Genomic DNA, 25,333 nt, shown 5'->3' with positions numbered 1-25,333 from the left:
GTGATTTCGTGAGTTCACACACAGAAGTGGTTCTGCACACCTGAAAACACCATAGTAGTGGTTCTGCCCTTGCTCCTCCTCCTTTTTTCTCTTTTCCAATTAACTAAAAAGTAGAGCTCTGGTCAGCATTAATCTAACTCTTTCTTTTCTTGTTTTTACAAACAAAATGGGAAGAGTACGATGAGTAACTTAGAAGAATGATAACTAGAGGTTGAAAGTATTTTGGTTTTTTTTTTTCCAGGATAGACTAGAAGTCAAGTTGGCCTTGTTAATTATAACAGGGGGCAAGAAGGGGTAATGAAGCCAGTGGAGTTAAAAGTACAGAGAGATTTTAGCTAAAACAGGAATCCAAGAGACCAGTCAGGAAGATCAGCTGATACAGGAACATAAAAACATCTGCTGCCTAACTCTGGTTAGTAATTTATCCAGTGAATTTACCTGCAGCACAGTAAGTCTAGAATTCAGCCAGTGGACGGGATTGTTTTGCTTTTTCATTCATTCCTTCTCCTACAAATCTCAGTACTCCCCTTCTCCCCACACTCATCTCACAAAAATCATAATGCTCTGCCTGTAGGGAACCAGCAGTTTTAAAGCTTTCAAACTTTTAAAAAATAGAAGTCCAAACAGCAAGCTCTGTGTTAATAACAAATCTGCGTAGAGCTCTTCTGTTTAGAACTGGGAGGTGGTGGGTGGGGGCCACCATGGCCCCCACCCAGCTCCTGGGGCTGCATCATTGGGAAGTGGTCACTGAGCACTGGCTTTTGTTCTGGACATTTCACATACCAACATGGTTCTTTCTTGAGACTTCCCTGGTGGTCCAGTGGCTAAGACTCCTAAGGCAAGGGGCCTGGATTCCATCTCTGGTCAGGGAACTAGATCCGTGTGCTGCAGCTAAGATTTGGCACAGCCAAATAAATAAAACTAAATATTAAAAAATATATACATGGTTCTTTCTCTTCCTCTCTCAGCATAATAACCTGTGGCAGCAGGCCTTATCGTGGGGCACTGGGCCATGTAATTCAGAAGCTTGGTGGGATGTTCCTTGTTCATCTCAAATATGAAACACAAATGCTTGATTTTGCTTTTATTAAGTGCCTTCTCAAATTTGGAGAATCTTACATATTATAATTTTAGGTAGAACCCCCTTAAATCTTTTTGTTTGCAGTAAAATGCCTGTCTGTCCATATAGCACTTGGAAGTGGGAAGAGAGGTGTCATCGTCACCGTGGTCCTTCTTTCTTTCCCTTCAACTCTCCAGCCCACTGGCAAATTAGGTCATGTTACTGTGTTTTTAAGTAAAGACCCGGAAGCTCCTGAGACTAAGTAATAACTTGGCTGCAGGTCAGGGGTGGGCCTGGAGCCTGGTCCTCCAGAGGCCAGCGCCTGCATCTCTGGTGCTCTGGCCTACATGTAGTTACTTCCAGTTCCAGGGGAATTCACTTCTGTTAAATTTCTCATTTGCTTTATAGTTGTAATCCCTGGCGCTCAGATCAGAAGTCTGACCATTTCTTGTCAGAAGTGATGTAAATTTAGATTCTTGGTGTTTTCCATTGTTTTTGTTAAACAGCAGCGGTGAGCCATCTCTGCTGGAATTATCTTGAATGACAGGAGGAACATCAGATACATACTAAATAATTGCACTGAATGCCTCAGGTTTACTTCAACATTTTTTTTTTTTCCCTGTTTAGGCACTTACTAATGAAAATATGACTTTTAAGAACTGGACATTTTCATTACTATTTTTCATTATAGTATAGTCATTTTCATTACTATTCTTTTTAAACCAAAGACTTTGCTCATCTGCCTGGAATCACTGACAGTGGAGAGAGTGGTCCCAAGGGCGCCCTGGGGCTGGACCACATATTGGAGAAGCGTCAGACCAGGCCTCTCAGGATTATCTGTGGGAGATCATGGTACAGCTGCTGTTGTCACTGGTTGTTAATACATCGAGAAAAGGAAATTTAAACATCTCCTTTCCGCTGGGCATTTACTCCACATCTTTCTCCACGAATACAAAGTTGTCTATAAACAAAGAAGAATGGTTGCTTTTCTCTTTGTTGTTTCCGACGGTGTCCTTTCCAGTTTCTGCCACCACTAGTAACGGACACGTGTGTGTGCCCTGTGTCTCCTTTACTGATCTTTTCACTTAGCCTTGTTTATGGGGAAATGTGACAGACATGAGAGCCGTTCCTGAGTGCAGAGCAGAGTGAACAACTGTCGGGCTACCCAGGATGCCACCACCAAATTCAAAGAACAAAACATGCTGGGGCTTCCAGGCACCACCCCATGCCCCAAGATCTCTGCAGCCCTGATTTCCTCTGCTGTCTTCTTTGCAGTTTTACCGTTTTATGTTTGTCCTCAGAGCCCAGTCACTTGGCAGAGGGTTGTGCTGATTTGTTGCTTGTGCCCACGTAGACCATCCCCACAGGAGAGCAGAGGGTCTTCTGACGAGTCTGTGCAGGGCAGCTACGTGGTATGTGAATTCGTGGTGATGGAGTAGATTGTGAAGAGGCTAGCTTGTTTCAAATATGAGAGCGCACTGGTAATGTTAGTGTATGTATCTATCAGAAAACCTGGGCTGACAGTTTTTGTGTGGAATGTGAGTGTTCCTGCCTCCACACTGGTAAGTAGGTCATGTGACACTGTTGAAGTGATAAAGACCTCCTGGGCCATGAGACCAGCCTGAGAACTGTCTGCAGTTCTCGACAGCAGCAGCTTGCAGCAAGAATTCCTTACTTCCCTCGCTGAGTATGTGTCTGTGTGTGTGTGGCAGTTCCTGCCCAGGTAGAACAGAAATGCACAAAGTACTTGTTTTATACAAACTTGTGCTCAGTTCAGTTCCGTTCATTTGCTCAGTCGTGTCCAACTCTTTGTAATCCCATGGATTGCAGCACACCAGGCTTCCCTGCCCATCACCAGCTCCTGGAGCTTACTCAAACTCATGTCCATCGAGTCGGTGATGCCTCCAACCATTTCATCCTCTGTCATCCACTTCTCCTCCTGCCTGCAGTCTTTCCCAGCATCAGGGTCTTTTCCAATGAGTCAGTTTTTCACATCAGGTAGCCAAAGTATTGGAGTTTCAGCTTCAGCATCAGTCCTTCCAATGATTATTCAGGACTGATTTCCTTTAGGTTAGACTGGTTTGGTCTCCTAGCAGTTCAAGGGACTCTCAAGAGTCTTCTCCAACACCACAGTTCAAAGTATCAATTCTTCGGTCCTCAGTTTTCTTTATAGTCCAACTCCCATACCCATACATGACCACTGGAAAAACCAGAGCTTTGGCTATACAGACCTTTGTTGGCAAAGTAATGTCTTTGCTTTTTAATATGCTGTCTGCTACTGCTGCTGCTAAGTCGCTTCAGTCATGTCCGACTCTGTGCAACCCCATAGACGGCAGCCCACCAGGTTCCCCCATCTCTGGGATTCTCCAGGCAAGAACACTGGAGAGGGTTGCCATTTCGTTCTCCAGTGCATGAAAATGAAAAGTGAAAGGGAAGTCGCTCAGTCGTGTCCGACTCTTCGAGACCCCATGGGCTGCAGCCTACCAGGCTCCTCTGTCCATGGGATTTTCCAGGCAAGAGTACTGGAGTGGGTTGCCATTGCCTTCTCTGAATATGCTGTCTAGGTTGGTCATAACTTTCCTTCCAAGGAGCAAGCGTCTTTTAATTTCATGGCTGCAGTCACCATCTGCATCTGATTTTGGAGCCCAAAAAAATGAAGTCTCTCACTGTTTCCCCATTTATTTGCCATGAAGAAATGGGACCAGATGCCATGATCTTAGTTTTCTGAATGTTGAGTTTTAAGGCAACTTTTTCACTCTCCTCTTTCACTTTCAAGAGGCTCTTTAGTTCTTCATATGCTTTCTGCATATCTGAGGTTACTGATACTTCTCCCAGCAATCTTGATTCCAGCTTGTGCTTCATTCAGCCCAGCATTTCTCATGATGTACTCTGTATATAAGTTAAGTAAGTAGGGTGACAATGTACAGCCTTGACGTACTCCTTTTCCAATTTGGAACCAGTCTGTTGTTTCATGTCCTGTTGTGACTGTTATTTTTTGACCCGCATAGAGATTTCTCAGGAGGCAGGTTAGGTGGTCTGGTATTCCCATCTCTTTCAGAATTTTCCACAGTTTGTTGTGATCCCCATAGTCAAAGGCTTTGGTATAGTCAATAAAGCAGAAATAGATGTTTTTTTCTGGAACTCTCTTGCTTTTTTGATGATCCAGTGGATGTTGGCAATTTGATCTCTGGTTCCTCTGCCTTTTCTAAATCCAGTTTGAACATCTGGAGGTTCACGTACTGTTGAAGCCTGACTTGGAGAATTTTGAGTATTACTTTGCTAGTGTGTCAGATGAGTGCAATTGTTCAGTACTTTGAACATTCTTTGGCATTGCCTTTCTTTGGGATTGAAATGAAAACTGACCTTTTTCAGTCCTGTGGCCGCTGCTGAGTTTTCCTAATTTGCTGGCATATTGACTGCAGCATTTTCACAGGCTTTCTTATCTCACCTTGCTATTCTCTGGAACTCTGCATTCAAATGGGTATATCTTTCCTTTTCTCCTTTGCCTTTCACTTCTCTTCTTTTGTCAGCTATTTTTAAGGTCTCCTCAGACAACTATTTTGCCTTTTTGCATTTCTTTTTGTTGGGGATGGTTTTGATCACTGCCTCCTATACAGTGTCACAAACATGCATCCATAGTTCTTCAGGAACTCAGTCTATCAGATCTATTCCCTTGAATCTATTTGTCTCTTCCACTGTATAATCATAAGGGATTTGATTTAGGTCATACCTGAATGGTCTAGTGGTTTTCCCTACTTTCTTCAGTTTAAGTCTGAATTTGGCAATAAGGGAGTTCATGATCTGAGCCACAGTCAGCTCCTGGTCTTCTTTTTGCTGACTGTCTAGAGCTTCTCTGTCTTTGGCTGCAAAGAATATAATCAATCTGATTTCGGTATTGACCATCTGTGATGTCCATGTGTAGAGTCTTCTCTTGTGTTGTTGGAAGAGGGTGTTTGCTATGACCAGTCCATTTTCTTGGCAAAACTCTTTTAGCGTTTGCCCTGCTACATTTTGTACTCCAAGGTGAAATTTGCCTGTTACTCCAGATATCTCTTGACTTCCTACTTTGGCATTGCAGTCCCCTATAATGAAAAGGACATCGTTTTGGGGTGTTAGTTCTAGAAGGTCTTGTAGGTCTTTATAGAACCGTTCAACTTCAGCTTCTTCAGCATTACTGGTCAGGGCATAGACTTGGATTATGCTGATATTGAATGGTTTGCCTTGGAGATGAACAGAGATCATTCTGTCATTTTTGAGACTACATCCAAGTACTGCATTTTGGACTCTTTTGTTTACTATGATGGCTACTCCTTTTCTTCTAAGAAATTCTTGCCCACAGTAGTAGATACAGTGGTCACCTGAGTTAAATTCACCCATTCCAGTCCATTTTAGTTTGCTGATTCCCAAAATGTCAATGTTCACTCTTGCCATCTTGTTTGACTACTTCCAATTTGCCTTGATTCATGGACCTAACATTCCAGGTTCTTATGCAATATTGTTCTTTATAGCATCAGACTTTACTTCAGTCACCAAAGTTGCGCTGGTTATTTATTTACCTGGTGTTTTGGCTGTTCTAGGCCTTTGTTGCTGCGTGGGGCTTTCCCTAGTTACAGCGAGCAGAGACTACTTGTCATTGTGGCGCTCAAACTTCTCATTACCGTGACTTCTCTTGTTGTGGCAAACAGGTTGTAGAGTGCATGGGCGCAGTAGTTGTGCACATGGGCTTAGTTGCTCCGTGGCCTGTGGGGTCCTCCTGGCCAGGGCTGGAATCTGTGTCCCCTGCATTGCAAAGTGGATTCTTTTTTTTTTTTAATCAGTAATTATAGCTTTGTTTATGAAAATAAACTCATGTTTAGCATTTGTTCACCAGTTTGAATACTACAGTTCCAACTTAAAAATATGAAAGTGAGCATGTAAATTTCATTCTGTTCCCTTGTAAATGCCACCAACGTATCAATAAAGACATTTTTTAATGAATGCTTATCAACAGAGAAAATACTGAATTAATTTTGATACACCACATCGTGCAATATCATGTAGCCTTTATAAAGAATTAAAACTATAACAGATGAGTTGGAAGAGATTTAGCAAAGTGGATTCTTAACCACTGGACCACCAGGGAAGCTCTAGTTAATATTTTTATATCCTAGATCTTGAAGAAAGAATTAAGATTAGGAAGGACATTTAAAAAATATAACTAGCAGATATCCTGCAAAATGTGAGGTATTCCAAAATTATAAATTTATCTTACATGGTTATATAATAAATTTAAGTGATGGTACAAAGAAATAGTAAAAAAGGCTTAATTTCAGATGTGTATGCATTTCTTTTCTTCTTTTTTTTAACATACAAAATTATACTGAGTTATGATTAACATACGATATTATATTAGTTTCAAGTGTACAACATAGTAATTTGATATTTTTATACATCATGAAATGGTCACCACTGTGTGACCAGTTACCACGGTCACCATAAATTGTTCTGTTGCCATATCTCCACCTCTATATTGAGATCATGTCCCCTGATTCTTTCCCAGCTTCTCTGGGCTTCTTTCTCTTCCTTTCACTAGCTTCTGAGGAAACCAGCTCCTCTGTCTTACAGCTCTGCTGTCTTGTCTGGAGTGTCTATTTGTGGCTTTGTTTAACCTTGTCAGTCTACCCTCTGAGCACTTAGTTATTTCAGTATCTCTATCTATAATTTGAAAAATATCATCCTGAAATGCATTGAATTAACCTTGGAATATGTTTAGTAATCCCCACACCTGTCGGGTGTTTGTGGGGTGTTCTTTGTAGAGCATGGTCTCTGAAGTCAGAGTGCCCGACTTGATGCCATCACTGTCTAATTAAGGAACAGCTGATTTCTAATACAGTTGATTTCTAATTCAGGAATCTCCCCCAAAGAGGCACATCCCCATGAGCAGCCGCTCCTTCCCCCAACCGCCACCACTGTCAGCAGGCCCTTCAGCTGTTCGTCTGCTGTCTGTCCCTGTGAGTTTGCACATACTGAACATGTGATAGTGAGGAACCGTGGATAGTGAGGGGCCGTGGATCGTGAGGGGCCATGGATCGTGAGGGACCATGGATAGTGAGGGACCATGAATCGTGAGGCGCCGTGGATCGTGAGGGGCCGTGGATAGTGAGGGGCCGTGGATAGTGAGGGGCCGTGGATCGTGAGGAACTGTGGATAGTGAGGGGCCGTGGATCGTGAGGGACCGTGGATCGTGAGGGACCGTGGATAGTGAGGGGCCGTGGATCGTGAAGGGCCATGGATCGTGAAGGGCTGTGGATAGTGAGGGGCCGTGGATAGTGAGGGGCCGTGGATCGTGAGGAACTGTGGATAGTGAGGGGCCGTGGATCGTGAGGGGCCGTGGATCGTGAAGGGCCGTGGATAGTGAGGGGCCGTGGATAGTGAGGGGCCGTGGATCGTGAGGGACCATGGATACTGAGGGGCCGTGGATCGTGAGGGGCCGTGGATCGTGAGGTCCATCCATGTTGCATCATGTATCAGGGCTTCCACCCTTTTCATGGCGGCCTGCTGCTCTGTTGCATGGATATAGCATTCAGTAGTATTTTACCACTTTTTTAACTCACCAAGATGACCAGTCCAGTTGGTAAAACCAGGGGTTTAGCTTCAGCCACACATGCACAGAATGGCAAGCGGCATGTTTGCCTTTCCTCCACAAGTTCACCTGGTTTGTAGTTTTTGTTGTCCTTGCCTGGTCTTTCTTGGAGTAGTTTCATTATGTAGTAGGGGCAGGGAGAAAGTGGAAAGCAATGAGAGAACTTGTCTACAGTTGATGTCCTCTCAGGGTTTTTTCATATCAGAGTGTTTAAAAGTGGAAGTTAAACGTTAGATTATATATTTATATTTAAGTGGAAGTTAAATGTTAGATTCTGGTAGAGTGCTTTAAAAGTACTAAACAGACTGACCAGCACAGTGAGGCAAGGCAAAACAAAAGAATCAGAAAGGAAGAAATAAAACTGTGAGATGACATGATGGTCTGTGTCAGAAATCCCAAGGAATCTGCAAAAGACAAAATGTTTCCTAAAATGAGTAAGTCAGTTTAGCAGAAGCCCAGCATACAAGATTAACATTCAAAAGTCAGTCACATTTCCAGTGAACTTCTCGAAACCAAAATTTAAAATACAATATTTTCAGTTGCTGAAAAAGGAGTATTTAGGCATATCCCTAATGAAATATGTCAGGAGTTGTATGCTGCAAACTACAAAACACTGATTAAAGGAATCAGTGGATATCTAAATAAACGCATGCCACGTTCATGGATTGAAAGACTCAACATCGTAAAGATGCTACTTCTTCCCAGAAGAGTAGATCAGCTTGACACAATGCCCATTAAAGTTCCAACAAAAAAGTGTGTAGATATGTCTAGGCCTTGGAGAAGGCAATGGCACCCCACTCCAGTACTCTTGCCTGGCAAATCCCATGGATGGAGGAGCCTGGTAGGCTGAAGTCTATGAGGTCACTAAGAGTTGGACACGACTGAGCGACTTCACTTTGACTTTTCACTTTCATGCATTGGAGAAGGAAATGGCAATCCACTCCAGTATTCTTACTTGGAGAATCCCAGGGACGGGGGAGCCTGGTGGACTGCTGTCTCTGGGGTCGCACAGAGTCGGACACGACTGAAGCGACTTAGGAGCAGCAGCAGCAGTCTAGGCCTATTCCAGACTTTATTTGGAAATGAAGAGGAACCAGAATAGATAAAAACCACTTTGAAAAGGAATAGAGTGGGAGGAATGGTACCCAATTTCAGAACTTATTAAATGGCTACAAGAAACTGCTGCATTGGTGGAGGCATGACTGGTCAGTGGAGAGAACCTAGGAAGGGCTGTGACTCCTGACCACATGACTCCTGACCAAGCGCAAATAAAGCCATTCAGTGAAGGAAGGATGGTCTCAGCTCATTGCCCATGGATGGGCAAAAAATTAATCTCAACCTCAATCTCATACCTCACAAAATATTTTAGGTTTAAATATAACACATAAAACTGTAAAGTTTTTAGTAGAAAACCATTGGGACCTACTAAGAAAAGAGTTCTGAGATAAACACCTAAAGTGTGATCCACGAAAGGAAAAAAATCAGTAAGTTGGACTTTATCAAAATGAAAATCTTTTGCTCTGCAAAAGATTGTGTTAAGAGAATGAAAAGATAAGCTACAGACCATGGGAAAATATTTGTAAATCTTATATCTTAGACTATATAATGAAATCTCAAGACTCAGCAGTAAACATACACACACTCAGTCCAATTAGAAAATGGGCAAAGGACATGAAGAGACATTTCCAAAGAGGACATCATGTGGCAGATAAACGCCCAGAAAGATGTTTAACGTCACTGTCCTTAGGCAGAAGCACAGCATGAGTGATGTGAATATTACCACACTCCTGTCAGAACAACTGAAATGAGAAACAGTGACAACCTTGGATGCTAGTGAGGCTGTGAATAAACTGTCTCGTATGTTGCTGATGGGGCTGTAGGGTGGTGTGGTCCCCTGCAGGAACACAGGAACAGAGTTGGCAGTCCCTTTAAAACCTGAACATACTTACCCAAGCAGTTGCACCGCTGGGCATTTATCTGGAGAAAAGAACATCAGCATTCCCATAAAGTTCTGTGCCAAGTGTTTTTAGTAGCCCCAGACTGGAAAGAACCCCTGTGTCCCTCAGAGATGAATGGTAAACACATCCACACCATGGACAGCGCTCAGCGGTAAAAGCAGCAAGCTGCTGGTGCCACTGCAGCCTGGGTGGATCTTGAGGCCACTGTGCTGAGTGACGGAAGCCGAGCCGAACACACCAGGCACCACATGACTCTGTTTATACAGGGTTCTCTGAGGTTGTGTCAGTGCACGAGACTGTGTGAATGCTGGTTACTCCCTCACCGAGTCTCTAAGCCTCAACTGGGCTAGCACTTTGGTGCCCATCCCTCAGGGAGCTGTGTGGAAGGAGGAGGGGCAGAAGTGGGCAGACAGGCGCAGCGGGCCCACCAGCCCCCAGCTTCTAGGGGGCCCCCAGCATCCAGTGGCCGCCTCTCAACCTCAGCTGGCCCTGGTCAGTCACCCAGCTCTGTCCGATCACCTATACAAACAGCCGCTGCCAGGAGAAGGGGAGAGTGACTTTTCACCAGCATGTCCCCATTTACTTGCTGCTTTGTTCTTCATTTGGACCCAGAGTGTTGGTGTTGGCTGCAGACCCCGCCCTGTATGCCGCATTTCTGCTGTGATCCATGCGAGGGGCCAGAAGACAGCAGGGAAGCTTTGAGTCTTGTTCTCTGTGATGCCAAGGCCCTCATTCTCAACTCTGAGTTTAACTGCTGGATCCTAAGCACTTAAAATAGTACATGCTATTAAATGTTGAGAACAATAAGAATGTGTAATATTAATTGTTAAGGCCACAAGCTTTTAATAACGTAAACAACGTTATTATCTATTAACACTGTTGAGAATTAGGGCAAAATCTAAGAAGCCTTTGAGATACATAGTTTGGTTTTTTCTTTCAACTAAAACGGCATTTTAAAAACTGGTAAAATGCACATAATGTAAAAGTTTCCATCTTAACAGTTTTTAGGTAGCAGGAAGCACATTCACAGTGCTCTGCAGCCATCATACCAGCATGTCCCAGAACCCATCACCCTTGTGAAGCGAAGCTCTGTCCCCTGAACCGGGGCTTCCCAGCCCCTGACAGCCACCCTCTACCTTCTGTCTATGAATTGGTCTGGTTGGCGATCTCATATAAACGGAATCACACACTATTTGTCTTTTTGTGTCTGACTATATTCTTTATTTTAGATAATTTTTCTTGTTCTGTGAGTAACACGTGTCTGATTTTGAAAAATACAGGAAACGCTTAAACGAAAAGAAGAAAATAAACGTCACCTTTAAATTCTACTCGGATAACCACTAAAAATATTTTTTTTTACTCTTTCAGAGAGAGATGTTATAATTTGTTGTCTGCTTTTCACTTAGCAAGGTATCATGAATATCTTTCCATGTCCATAGTTTCTGTGTAAATGTTTCAAAAGCTGTATCATATTTCATTGTGCAGATACATCATAATTTTGTGTATTTTTTTATTGAAGTATAGTTGATTTACATGGTTTCAGATGGATAGCAAAGTGATTCAGTTATACATACATGCATATATATATATTCTTTTTCAGTTTCTTTTCCATTATCAATCATTACAATTTATTGCTTGTATTTTCATATCGTATACAGTAGGTTCTTACTATTTATCTGTTTTATATACAGTGCTATGTATCTGTTAATCCCAAAGCCCTAATATATCCCAGCCCCACTGCCTTTCCAGTCTGGTAACCATCAGTTTGTTGCTTACATCTGTGAGTCTGTTTCTGTTCTGTAAATAAGTTCATTTGTATCATTTTCTTAAGATTCCACATATAAGTGATATCATATGATATTTGTCTTTCTGTTTCTGACTTCCTTCACTTAGTATAATTTCTGGATCCATCCACGTTGCTGCGAATGGCATTATTTCATTCTTTTTTGTGGTTGAGTAGTATTCCATTGTCGGAGAAGGTAATGGCACCCCACTCCAGTACTCTTGCCTGGAAAATCCCATGGACGGATGAACCTGGTAGGCTGCAGTTCATGGGGTCGGGAAGAGTTAGACACAACTGAGCGACTTCAGTTTCACTTTTCACTTTCGTGCGTTGGAGAAGGCAATGGCAACCCACTCCATTGTTCTTGCCTGGAGAATCCCAGGGACGGGGGAGCCTGGTGGGCTGCCGTCTGTGGGGTCGCACAGAGTCAGACACGACTGAAGTGATTCAGCAGCAGCAGCAGTGTTCCATTGTATATATGCACCACGTCTTCTGTATCCACTCCTCTGTCGGTGGACATGTAGGTTGCCTCCATGTCCTGGCTGTTGTGAATAGTGCTGCTATGAAAGTTGGGGTGCATGTGTCTTTTTGAATTAGAATTTTTTCCAGACATATCAAATGCATGATAATTTAGTGAACAGTCTCTTTCCTGTGCTTACACATTCCAGGTTGCAAGGTCTGTCTGTCTGTCTGTGCACCCCTGACTTCATTGCATATTCTGAATGTTGGCTTCTTGGTGTTCAGCCTGCATCTGACCGGCTCACTGATCAGCATCTCTTCTTTCTTCAGGATGGCCGAGCTTTTTAGTTTGATTGACACCATGTGGCCTCCACGGGCAGCTCTGAAAGCAACAGGCCCTGGCACAGCCTTTGAGGTAAGCTCGGCATTGAGGCACCACCCCACCACAACAGTGCACATCCTGAGAAACCCTGTGAGGTTAGCCTGGCATTGAGGCACCCCCAACACACAGTGCACCCCCTGAGAAGCCTGGATCCAGTGAGTGTGAGCCAGGACAGAGGTCACACTGCTGCCTTACTTGTAGGCCAGAGCCTGGTTACCTAGTCTACCATGTCACATGCGTGCTTCCGGAGGTTCCTTTACGGTGACCTCTCTCCACCCCCATTGTCATGGGCCACTGCACACTGAGGGTCTCAGCCTCGCACCCAACAAGAAGCAGGTGGTTTCCCTGCCTCCTTCCAGTCAGTAGTAGAACCACCACTGAGTACCAGTTAGAGCAGAGACTCAGTGCACAGAATTTGTGCACATCGGTCGAACCACTAGCTCAGCTCAGCTCGGAGTCTCCCTCTTCTTCCTCACGTCGTGTTTGGTAGCAAGTTGCCCACAGATAGCAAAATTGAGGAAGAGGATCTGTCCTTCCTGCTCTGAACCCTGTCCAGCCTGCTGGCAGCTACTGCTTCGGGCCTTGGCTCCCCAGGCTGAGAGCTGGCCCCTTTGTGTGGTTCTGACTTCTAGCACAGGTGGACACAGTAGCTCTCTCTGGAGCTGGAGCAGCAGCCCAGTCGGAGATGCCATTTCTAGATGCCTCACAGGGAAGAAGTTTGTGAATGGAGTCTTCAGGGCATCTGGAGATTGAATTTCTAGAATGACATCTTGAATTGGTGATAAATTCAGGAGCACAGAAACTCTCATGCTGGGTCCAGAGAGAAACAAGCCCATCAGTAAAGACCCTTGGAGAGAGTCAGTCTGCATCTGTGAGCAGAGACGGCTCTGTTGAAGAGTCAATTTATGTTAATAGTGCATTTGAGTCTTTAAGCAGCGCCTTCACGTTCTACTTTTGTCTTCATTTTAAACAGGAGAAAACTCATCTGCCTCCTCCTAGCTTCTGTTACATCCTCAGCGCTCATCCAGACTTGGGGCAGATTGATGTAATTGAAGATGACCCCGTTGCAGAACTTTACCAGCCACCGACTCCCCGCTTCTTAAAAGAAATTATGCAGGTGGTGCCTTTGTGTGTACCGGACCTCTGTCGCTTTGCTCTGTGTGTGGGCTTGGGGAGACTTACGCACTGTTTTCAATACGTTCCAGGCGGATGGCCTCTGTACCCATTGCAGCTTCTGTGCCAGAGTGATTTACCGGAGACCACAGGTGATCCATCTCTCTTTCTCTTCACATGTTGTACAGCTTATCAAAGGATAATCTCCCTCAGAAATGGGTGGAGTACCCAAACAGAAAAGCATTGTTGAATGCCAGTTATGCACGATCCACACTGACATGGCGGTAAGCACACTGCTTGTGCAGTTGGGGCTGCGGCCTCTCATGAAGTCCCGGGTGTGAAGCCAGCAGAGTGTGCTCTCAGGATGCGAGCAGCAGCCTCGTGGCTGTCACTCACTGGCTCCTGCCCACAGCCCTGCAGCTGGACCAGAGGTGGAGGGGGAAGGAGTGTTCAGATGCACTGCCACCTTTAGCTGGTCTGTGGAAATCCTTGCCCTTCCTGAGAAACTGACCATTTGCTAAGATGAACTCCTCCGTCCAGTGCAAGGCTATGTGCGGGACCTTGGGGTCCTGTCCCTTCTGTCTCCTTCAGATGGAATGTTTCTTTATCTTTCTTATCTTTTATGATCTTGTCATTTTTGAGGAAGAGGTTGATTTCTTAACAGAATGCCCCTCCATTTAGATTTACCAGGTCACAAAGAGATCTGTGATTATGCCACATAAAAATACTGTGTTCATACCAGGGGCACACAGTGGAGCTGTCCCAGTGCTGTGATATGATACCAGTTGATTAAGATGCTGTTTTCCAGGCTTCTCCACTCTACAGTTAACTAACAAATATTCCATACTTATTGCTTAATAACTGTGTAACAGATGTTTTGTAGGAAGATAGCTTAAGACTGTTTTATTATCCTGTTTCTTATAAAACTTCTACCCATTCATTGTAACAGCTATATGAATCTTGCTTGAATTATTACTCTGATAGTAGCTAAATGATAATTTTCTAATTCCAGCATTTTTCTACATTTATTAGTTGGCATTGGCTATACTTAGGAACTTTTATTTCCCTGATTTATTTATGCATTCAGTCATTTATCTCAGCTTGAACCAGTAGATTGAATTTTTATTCATTGGGTTGTTATCTGTAGCTGTCACTTATTCCAGTGCTTACGTCTCCCCAGATTCAAGCCAGCTCCTGTGTCCTTTGGACATGGCCCCATCACTCCTCCAGGGCTCCCTTACTTTCTGCAAAAATAAGATGCTTCAGACTCATCTTGTGTCTCCTCTGCTCTGAAGTCAGCTGTCTGCTAAGGAGCCCTGGTTGATTTTAGTGAAGAATGGCATTTAGAAGCCAAGATCTGGGTCCTTGGTGGGCTCATTGCTGCTGGGCCATCTCGGCAGATGGAAGAAGGAAGTATGCGTGTATAGTCATGCCCATGTACCTACCGCTCCACGTCTGTTCTTTCTTTACATCTGTCTCTACCTAAAACTCATCGTCTTCTACCAGTACTTCCAACTCTAGGCCATAACACTGACTCTAGATTTCCTCACTTCCGTATTAATAACTCCCTCATCCAGCTCTGAGAAACCTGGCTCTCACTTTCCTCAGTATAAACTTCTCTAATTTCTTATATGTAATCAACCTCCCAACCATGTGAACCACCTCCTCCACTCAGCTCACAGCTCCTGACCTTGCCGGTCACCGTCTTTGCCCAGTCATGTCCACCAGCCATGTGGGATCGTCAGCCTGACCACACCATCCATGCCAGCAGCACCCTGACCCTCACGCCAACCAGCTTCTCATAGCCTGGCCCTGCTGACCCCAGGGGTATTTCCAGTGAGATCCTTGTCCCCATGTGTGCCTGCTGAGTCCTAATGGCAGAAGACTGTGATGTAGTTGTGTCCTAGCCACCTCCCGAAGGCCCTGCATCCATGACCGTTGCACTGGAGTGGAGGATTCACCATGTGCATCCGTGGGGTCAGGGGTATGAGCATTTCATTCATAACACTTCCTCATCCTTGGGACACTTAGATCTTGCAGGAGAGAAGAGTGTGTGTGCTTCGTGGAAGCCAGTGTGATGACTCACATCCTCACCCTGTGGACGTGGGATTGGGAGGAAGTGCGTGGCTTCTTCCTCTTTGGTCAGAGGACTGGGAGAGAGGAGCCAGGGAGGGGCAGGCCTCCCCCCAGCCATTGGCCCTTAGCATAGCAACAGGGCTGGAGCTTACTGGGCTTGGCCATGTCCGGCGTGCTGAAGACCACATATGCAAAGGCCGTTGCATCTGTGGAAATACTGATTGAAATGATATCAGAAATATTAGTGTTAATAATAATCATCTAAGATTATCGCCTTTAAAAATAATTTTGGATTTAAGAAGAGCTACCAGGTTAATAGCCTTGTCCGTGACTTTGAATTCTAGGCAGACAGTTTGTTTCTGGAGCCGAGGGAGATGTGGCTGGTGGTGACTGACATTACTCTGCAGACACTGGACGAGGACTCAGGCCTCCCCAGGACTGTTCCTGTGCGTGTGGCCACCTCATGCCTGCTGGACCAGGAAGTCCGGGATGCTCTCTGCGAGACCACCTCCCAGAGCTTCCTCTTCCGGGACGCTCTCCGAGACCAGGGTATGCCTTCCTCTTACTGAAAGCGCTGGTCTGTCCCCCCGCCCGGAGTTCCCTGCAGACCAGGCCCCTGTGACAGCTGCCTAGACAGAATAAAGCCCCACCTGTGGTGCTGGCATGCAGGGGTGATGCTGGGGTTACTGGGGAGGGTCTTTTGGGGTCACGCTTTATGGGCACAGAAGTAACAAAGCTGCTGCCTAGCGCACCGCTTTGGTAAAACAAACAGAGAGCTCAAGCATTTATGTCCATCCTTCTGTGTCCACCCTCTGCAGCACCAAGTCTCTGTCTAGAGAAAGGTGGTGTTTGCATGTGAACTACATACATATTCTTACCATGTAAACCCTGTAAAACATGTACCTCGTGCCATGTCAGGCTGTGTAAATAGTGGTTGATGTGCAGCAAATCCACATTTTGCTTTCTGGAACTTTCCCTAAGTGTTTTCCACCCACGGTTGTCTGCATCTGAGCTGGCTGGAGTCTGCAGGTGTGGAGCCTGTAGGTACGGAGACCTGACTGTGTGCTTATACCCGTCAGCACTCTTTCTAGGAACCACAGTAGGACCCTGCCTGGACAGTGTATTTTCAGTGTTGAAGCTACGTGACATGAAGTTGGTCTTTCTGCATCAAATGTGAACCGATGTTTGTTTGTGTTTACAGCTCTGGCTTCCTTTCTGCACAGACTGTGTCCCTGGACACACAGGGGCCCACACCAGTGCCCCTGACCACCCCTTCTGCACCTAACTGCCAGGAGACTGGCAAAGGATGCGTCTCTCCTGGCAGGAGAACTTGCTAGTTTCAAACCTGGAACTGCAGTAATCCAAAGCATCTCTGTTGGCAGGTCAGATTGTCTGTGTTGGCCGAACTGTCCTCCTGCCTCTGAAACCCCATGAGGGTGTGACCGTGGGTGCCGGGGAGCTGTCAGGCCCCCTGCGTCTGGATGAGCTGGGCCCTGGCACTCGGGTCAACTCCATTTGCAGCATCCGAGGTATGTATCCATCTTGATGGAAGAGAGATTTGTATTTTCTTAACTATCCCACTCACTTTGTGTTTGTTGTTTATTCAGTGAGTGTTTGAGTACCTGACATAGGGTACATGAGGAACAAAATGAAAAGATGCCGGCCTTTCAGACACAAGCAGAGCCAGGTTGGCAGCCTCTGGGGCTCCGAGTGCCTGTCCCAGGCCCTCCCTGTGGGGCACAGACAGGAGCCCTGAGCCGAGGGGGAGGGGAGGGTGAGCCCATCAGGTGAGGTGGGGGTCGGGGGGCGAGCAGGACTTGCCCCGGCTGCTGACGAGGCAGGGTGGGTAAGCTCCGGAGTGGGAGGAGGTGGCAGAGGTGTGTGTGGAGGGGGTGGCAGTTGGGAGTGGGGGGATTCAGGGCGGAGGCGGATGTGAGGGAGGGTTCGGTCAGAAGACCCAACACGCAGGGAACAGTGATCTGTGACAGCACCGTGGTAGTCAGTTTCCAGAAAGTATAGAGATTCCACACGTACGTCAAGGGCCTGTGTCCTCCACCCAGGGCCACTCGACCCCCAAACCCCATGTGCTTTTTATGAACAGCAAAGGCTGTGACCCCACTGTTGCTTGAGCCCAAGTCCCCTGTGTGATTGTGAGGCTGAGCACGAGTCCATTGTGTTTTCCTTCAGTGCATTCCCTTTACCCTAGTGTTCCCGCAGAGATGTAGCTCCTCAGGCTCGTGGACTTGAAGAAGTATGGCTCCAGCCTTCAGCTGGGTCTCTTCTTGCCCCCACTCTCTCGTCTCTGCTCCAAGGATGGCAGGACTGACCTCAGAGGCTGGTTGAGGAGTACGTGGGCTGACAGGGAAGCCGATGTTCCGTGCTCCCACTGCCGCAGGCAGGAGGCTGACTGGGGGCTCGGGGGCTGGAGCCAGCGACAGCAGGGATGGGGCCCAGACTGCCATCCCTGCCCAGGCAGAGCTGGTGCAGACCTTTCAGAAAGGTGGGAGGGCACGTGGGAAACCCCGGACAGCTGCGCAAGCTCCATGTGCTGGAGGAGAGGGGCCAAGGTGGCCAGCTGGCCCTGTCCTGTTCTGCTGTCCCAGCTGTGCTAATGGAGTAGAACAGTCAGGTTTTTATCTTAGATGAAGCCCTGTTTTCAGCACCACAGGTCGACTCTGGAGTAAAATGGGGGCTGGCTGTTGGCTGCTGGGAGGAGCACAGGGGAGGCTGGCTGAGAGTCTGGAGGCTGGGCGGGCCGGTGGACAGGCGTGAAGGCCGGACTCTGCAGAGCCGCACAGCCTGTCCACAGCCTGTGCTCTCCAGGCTCCCATCCCCTCATGTCTCCCAGGGTAGGTCATCCAGGCTCAGAGCCAGTGGAAGGAGGAGGGCGTGACTCCAGGTGACAGTTCCCACCCCCAAACCCCTCCCGCATTTTATGAGAAAATGTACTTGAAGAGCTGGCTTCCTGAGAAGGGTTTGGAGCCAGACCACTCTTACCTGCAGCCAGAGAGTAAGAAGCATAGAGATGCAGACCAGGAGCATGCAGACAGTGGTGAGACAGACTTGCCTTTCCTAAAGAACCTCATATTTTAAAGAAATAGTCATTTCCAGTGAGATTTACAAAACTCACTTGAAATTTAACCATTTCACTTGAAATTTAACCATTTCAAGAGAGATTTGGTGGCAGCCCATTTACAGTATTGTGCAACCACCTCCTCGTTTATGTTTTGGCTTTTGTCGTCTCACTGGCTTTGAAAACAGTGGCAGTCTGGTTCTCAATCACAGTGTCATTGAGCAGAAACTCACCTTTTTGAAGCGTGCAACTCATTGTAGTGTGTTCATACAGTCGTGCAGCCATCGCCACTAACTAGCTCCAGAGAGAAACCCGTGTCTGTCAGCACTCACGTCCCGTCCCCTCCCAGCCCCTGGCTCCCGTTCCTCTGCCTCCTGCCTCATGGACACTCATGTGAATGAATCATACAGTGTGTGCTCCTTGGTTTCTGGCTGCTGGCACTCAGCAGGACATTTTCAAGGCGTTTCTCAGGCTTTGTTCCTTTCTGGGGCTGAATAGTCCATCATATGGACAGACCCTGTTTTATTTATCCGTTCATCAGTTGATGCACTCTTTTTTGATCCTATAATTCATGCTTCTGTGAATTTTCATGTAAGGTCCTTGGGTGGACATCTACTTCCTGTTCTTTGGGTGTATTCCTGATGTCTGACATAGTTTTCATGTGGGCCACAATCACAAACAGCAGCAGCATAAGCTGTGCTCCCTCCACGCGTGATGGGGAGGCATCTGTAGGAAGTGACCCTCCAGAGGGCAGGACATGAGGCTGACACTGAACATCCCATGTCCAGATGTGGTGACCAAAGGGACTGTTGGGAGGTACAGCCCAAGATGAGGGAGATCAGGTGTCCACTGTGACCTGTCTGGAGAGGAGCAGTGTTGGTGGAGGGGCTCTGGCCAGCAGTGCCCGTGGAGTGACCCTGGGCCGACACAGGCTGCCTCGCGCTCCCAGAGCAGAGCTGTGACAGGTGACATCCCCCTGCTCCGTCCTCCCAGCACTGGGTATTCTCAGGTTGTAGATCGTCCGTCATTTTCACAGGTGTGTGCTGGTGTCAGGTTGCTGATTCAGTTTGCATTTTTCTGACAGCATTTTCTATGGAGCATCATTCCTATGTTTATTTGACATCTGTATATCTTCTGTGTTGAGGTGTCTGCCAGGGGCTTTGGTCCATTTTTATTCGGGTTGTTCACTTTCTTATTGAGTTTTTTGAGTTTTTCATGTATTTTGGATAGCAGTCCTGTCCTAGATAGGTGTTTTGCAAATATCTTTTCCCATCTATGGCATCTCATCTCTTAACAGTGTCTTTTGTGGACCAGTTTTAATTTTAATGAAGTCCGACATAGACTTATTTTTCCCCATGAACTGTGGTTTTGGTGTTGTATTTAAAAACTCATTGCCAGACTAAGGTCACCCAGATTTTTCTCCTGTTTTCTTCTAGGAATTTTATGGTTTTGCTTTTTACACTTAAGTATACAATCCATTTTGAGTTAAATTTTGTAAAAGAGGTCAGCTCTTTTTCTAGATTCATTTTTTCCCCAGGTGTTTGTCAGTTGTTGTAACACTATTGGAAACACTGTCTTTTCTCTGTTGAAATGTCAGATCAGTTGACTGTGTTCATGTGGGTGTGTTTCTGGGCTCTCTGGTCTGTTGCCTTGGTTTTTTCTTTTGAGGGTAGGATGCTGTCTTGATGACGGTGGCTCTGTTGTGTGTCTGTCCTCCAGCTCCATTCTCCTCCAGTATTGTCTTGCCTACTCTAGGCCTTTCTGCCTCCTGTGTAAGCTTGAAACTTGGCTTATGGTATCCACAAAGTGACTTGCTGTGCTTTTGATTAGAATCGTGTTGAATCTGTAGTGCACCTTAGGAAAAATGTACATCTTAACAGTGTTCAGTCTTCCTGTATGTGAACATGGAATACCTCTCTCATAATTTTGATCTTTGATGTATTTCAGCAGTGTTATAGTTTTTCTCATATAGATCTGTGTGTATTTTACTACACTTATACCTAAGTATTTCATTTATTTTAGCTAATATAAATGGTATTGTGTTTTTAATTTAAAACTTCACTTGTTCATTGTTAGTGGATAGGAAAGCTATTGACTTTTGTATTTTAACTTTGTATCCTACAACCTAGCTGCAATCATTTTGTAGTGCTAGATTTTTTCTTATTGATTCTTTGAGGTAGTCTATATAGGAAACTGTCACTTGTGAACAAGGACACGTTTTTCTTCACTCCCAGTCTCTATCCATTTTATTTCTTTTTCTGGGTTTCTCATCTTAGCTGGACTCCCAGCACCAGATTGAAGAGAAGTGATGAGAGAGACCTCCTTGCCCAGTTCCTGATCTCGAGGAGAAAGCACCACCTTTCCCACCATTAGTCAGTGATGTCAGCTGTCAGGGTTTTGAGTGTTCGTTGTTTTTTCAGCTAAAGATAATATCTCTTTATTCCATATATTGAAGGGAAATAATGTTCCGGTCTCTTACTTCCCCTCCAGTCAGTGCTGATTATTAAGATCGATAATGTTCCGTTCTAGAGCTGTAAAGCTTTGCCCTTTGTCTGCAGGTTGATCCTCATAGATGAAAAACAGTAAATGGTATTTTTATTATAATGATTATGTAAATATTTTTCGCTGAACAGGAAACTAGTACATACTCTATTTCCTTTCTTGTGTGATTCTTTTCATGGAGTTTTGTGTTGAATTTTGTTTTACTTACACTGCCTGCTCTACACTCTTAATTATTTTCCAAATCCTCAAAAATGGTGACAGATCTTTGGAGCCATCCTTTTCCTGTGTAATTTCTCTCCTAGGGCCTTCTGTCCCTCTGAACCTTCCTTGACTGGTTGCTCTGCTGTCAGCTGTCATCTAGGCCTCCTCTGTATTAATCCTTTAGGGTCATCCTTTCCTAAATCACAGAACTTCTTTATTGGTTTATTCCAACTGTAGGCTTTTAATAAATGTTCTTTACCAAGGTGAGAAAACTTCCTCTATTCCTAGATTAATGAGAGTTTTTATCATCACTGGGTATTGGATTTTGTCAAGTGGCTTTTCTACAGCCATTGATATGATCATATGATTTTTCTTCTTTATTCTGTTGATATGATAGACTGTTGTTGTTGTTATTTAGTCAGTAAGTCATGTCTGATTCTTTATGACCCCATGGACTGTATCCCACCAGGCTCCTCTGTCCATGGAATTTCCTTGTAAGAATACTGAAGTGGGTTTCCATTTCCTTCTTCAGGGGATCTTCCTGACCCAAGGATTGAACCCATGTCTCCTGCACTGGGGTATATTCTTTAGTGCTGAGCCTCCAGGGAAGCCCTGTGATAAATTACAGTAGTTTATTTTTTAAAATATTGAATCGGCTTATTAACCTGGAATAAGTCCCGTTTGGTCATGGTATAATCCTTTTTTTAAATGTAGTTGGATTAGATGGCTAATATCTTGCTGAGGCCTTTTACAGCTCTGTTCATGAGAGATCCTGGTCTGTAGTTGTCCTTTCAGGTAGTGTCTTTATCTGGGTTTGGAATTAGGTGCATGTTGTTGTTAGGGGATGAGTTGAGAAGTACTCCCTCTGCTACTGTCTTCTGGAGGGAACTGCACAGGATTGGTATAATTTCTTTCTTAAATGTTTGCTCGAATTGATCAATGAACTCCTCTGGGCCTGGTGCTTTGTTTTGGAAAGTTATGAATTATTGATTTAATTTCTTTAATACAGGCTTACTTCATTTTATAGTGCTTGGTAGATACTATGGTTTTTACAAATTGAAGGTTTGTGGCAGCTGTGTATCAAGCAAGTCTATCCCTGCTGTTTTTTCAGTAGCTCACTTCATGTTTTGGTGTCACATTTTGGTAATTCATGCAGTATTTCAATTTTTTTCATTATGGTTATATTTGTCATGGTGATCTGTGATCAGTGATCTTTGATGCTACTATTACAAAAAGATTTCAGCTTGCTGAAGGCTCAGATGACGGTTAGTGTAATTTAGCAATTAAGTATTCTTTAATTAAGGTTTTTTAGACAGTATGCATTTGTTGCACATTCAATAAGCCATAGTATAGTGTGGACATAACTTTTATGCACACTGGGAGCCAGGGATCAAACCCAGATCCAGCCATCTCCTGCTTGCCACAAGGGGGTTGCCAGTGGTATGAAGACCCCAGACAAAATATATTTCCTCAGCTCGAGTTGTGTTCTGTAATTGGAAGGAAATTGCTTAATCCCATGTAATTGTAAATATTGTTAGCACTCACGGGTACCCTAAGATAAAAGGAACTGTGGTTTGTAGCAGTCTTCTTTTTCTTAATTCATTTAGCAGACACCATAACTGTGATTGAGTCTCTGTGCTGGAAGCCCTCCCTTCAGCTTGGATTCTGCCCTCTGTGAAGACGCGCCTTCCGGCTGTGCTTTGAGCTTTTACTGGCTTAACTTTCAGCCTTTTACTGGCTTAACTTTGACTCAATCTTGATTAGATTTGTAAGAACAATGAAATTAGCTAGGCAGTCTTTTTTAAATCAGGATGTATTATTTTCATTTTCAAAAAGTCATTCAAGGATGCATTGCAGGAATGCGTTTTAATAAACCAAGCCTACTTAGTTCTCATTATTTTATCCTCTGCAGATAAATTTTCTCCTAATGTTTGTTCTAGTGGAAAATTAAATTCTTTGCTCCAAGAGTGGGAAGGATGACTCTCCTGTTTCTCTGGAAACTTAGTTCACATCTTACTTTTTCTCAGATGTCTCATTTCACCACTCTTCAACAAGGATGGTCTGAGATTCGCAGTGTATCTTGATGATATGTACAGTGCTTCACATTCTAAGAAAATTAGACCAACTCAGTCTCCTGTTTAAAATTCCTTCCTGGCTTCTCATCCCTTCCAAGATCAAGTCTAGAATCCCAAGGAGACTTGGAAGGTGCTGGCCTGCCGTCTCACCTGCCTTTTTCTCTGCCTCTCTGGCCTCCAGTCCCACCTCAGGGCAAAGGGTGGACCTGTGCCCCTCCCTACCAGCAGCCCCACCTCAGCTCCATTCTTTCAGGAAGCCTCCCCTGACACTTAGGCCAGCCTAGAGGGCCTCTCTTATGCCCCTCTCAGGGGTCTTTTACATTTCTCAATTTAGCATGTATTTTATATTCTACTTTTTTTTTTTTTTCAAGACACTAGTTTTTAGAGCAGTTTTAGCAAAATTGAGCAGAAGGTTCAGAGATTTTGCACATTCTTTCTACCCCCACAAATGCACAACCTCCCCCACCGTCAGCATTCCCACCAGATGGTGCATTGGTTGTAACTGATGAACCTGTACCGACACATTGTCATCACCCAGAGTCATAGCTATAGCCGGGGTCACTCTTGGTGACTACATTGCGTGGATTTAGACAAACTTATGACATGCAGCCATCATTACAGTGTTGTACCGAGTGCTTTTCCTGACCTAAAACGTCTGTGCTCCACCTCTTCAGCCCTCTCTCCCCCTTAATACCTGGCAACCACTGATCTTTTCACAATCTGTATAGTTTTGCTTTTGCTACAATGTCCTATAGTTGGAATCATACAGTCTGTAGCCTTTTGAGATTGGCTTCTTTCAGTTAGTAATATGCATTTAAGGTTCCTTCATGTCTTTTCATGACAGGAGAGCTCATTTATTAAAAATTACTGAACACTGTTGCACTTTCTAGGTAAGCCAGACTTTATGTATCCATTCACCTACTGAAGGACTTCTTGGTTGCTTCCATGTTTTGGTAATTAAGAGTAAATAGCCACATGCCAGTGTTTATGTGGACCTGTGTTTTCAACTCCTTTGTGAAAATACCAAGGAGTGTGATTGGTTCATTGTACCATAGGATAGTGTTTAATTGCCTAAGAAATTGCCAAACCGTCCACAGTAGCCGTCCATGTTTTATTACCACCAGCAGTGACTGCAAGCTCCTGTTGCTCCACATCCTCAGAACCATTTGGTGCGTCAATGCTCAGGACTTAGCCGTCTCTGTAGGTATGCAGCAGTGTCTCATTGCTATGTTCATAGGTGTGCAGGGGTGTCATTGCTGTGTTCATAGGTGTGCAGGGGTGTGTCATTGCTGTGCTCATAGGTGTGCAGCAGTGTCTCACTTCTGTGTTCATAGGTGTTCAGGGGTGGCTCACTGCTGCGTTCATAGGTGTGCAGCGGTGACTAATTGTTGTGTTCATAGGTGTTCAGGGGTGTCTCACTGCTGTGTTCATAGGTGTGTAGGGGTGTCTCACTTCTGTGTTCATAGGTGTGCAGGGGTGTCTCACTGCTGCGTTCATAGGTGTGCAGGGGTGTCTCATTACTGTGTTCATAGGTGTGCAGGGTGTCTCACTACTGTGTTCATAGGTGTGCAGCAGTGTCTCACTGCTGTGTTCATAGGTGTTCAGGGGTGTCTCACTGCTGTGTTCATAGGTATGCAGCGGTGACTCATTGTTATGTTCATAGGTGTGCAGGGGTGTCTCACTGCTGTGTTCATAGGTGTGCAGGGGTGTCTCACTTCTGTGTTCATAGGTGTGCAGGGGTGTCTCACTTCTGTGTTCATAGGTGTACAGGGTGTCTCATTGCTGTGTTCATTTGCATTTCCCTCATGACGTGACACTGGACATCTTTTCTTGTGCTTCTTTGTCATCTGTGTATCTTCTCTGGCGAAGTGTCTGTCAAAGTTTTTGGCCCATTTTTTAATCAGGTTATTCTAGTTCTTATTATTGAGTCTTAACAGTTATTTGTATATTTTGTATAGCAATCCTTTATCAGAGTGTCTTTTGTGGATATTGTCTCCCATATTTCATGATATTTTTACTCATTTGTTTA

At 45.0% G+C, this 25,333-nt stretch overlaps 1 protein-coding gene across 20 annotated transcripts in view; it reads left to right on the top strand.

Annotated features, from left to right (window-relative positions):
- The window catches only part of SPIDR (scaffold protein involved in DNA repair), a 283,040-nt gene that overhangs the window by 250,418 nt on the left and 7,289 nt on the right, over positions 1–25,333 (top strand). For all 20 annotated transcript variants that reach the window (XM_069599972.1, XM_069599975.1, XM_069599974.1 and 17 more), the window contains 5 exons: positions 12,213–12,297; positions 13,238–13,381; positions 13,470–13,529; positions 15,798–16,002; positions 16,836–16,982. In XM_069599972.1, coding sequence (XP_069456073.1) covers positions 12,213–12,297; positions 13,238–13,381; positions 13,470–13,529; positions 15,798–16,002; positions 16,836–16,982 — 641 coding nt within the window. The remainder of the gene's footprint in view (positions 1–12,212; positions 12,298–13,237; positions 13,382–13,469; positions 13,530–15,797; positions 16,003–16,835; positions 16,983–25,333) is intronic.

Source organism: Ovis canadensis, chromosome 9 (assembly GCF_042477335.2).
Source record: "Ovis canadensis isolate MfBH-ARS-UI-01 breed Bighorn chromosome 9, ARS-UI_OviCan_v2, whole genome shotgun sequence".
NCBI lineage: Eukaryota > Metazoa > Chordata > Mammalia > Artiodactyla > Bovidae > Ovis > Ovis canadensis.
Note: the sequence above shows the minus strand (reverse complement) of the source record. Positions and strands in the feature narration are given on the sequence as shown.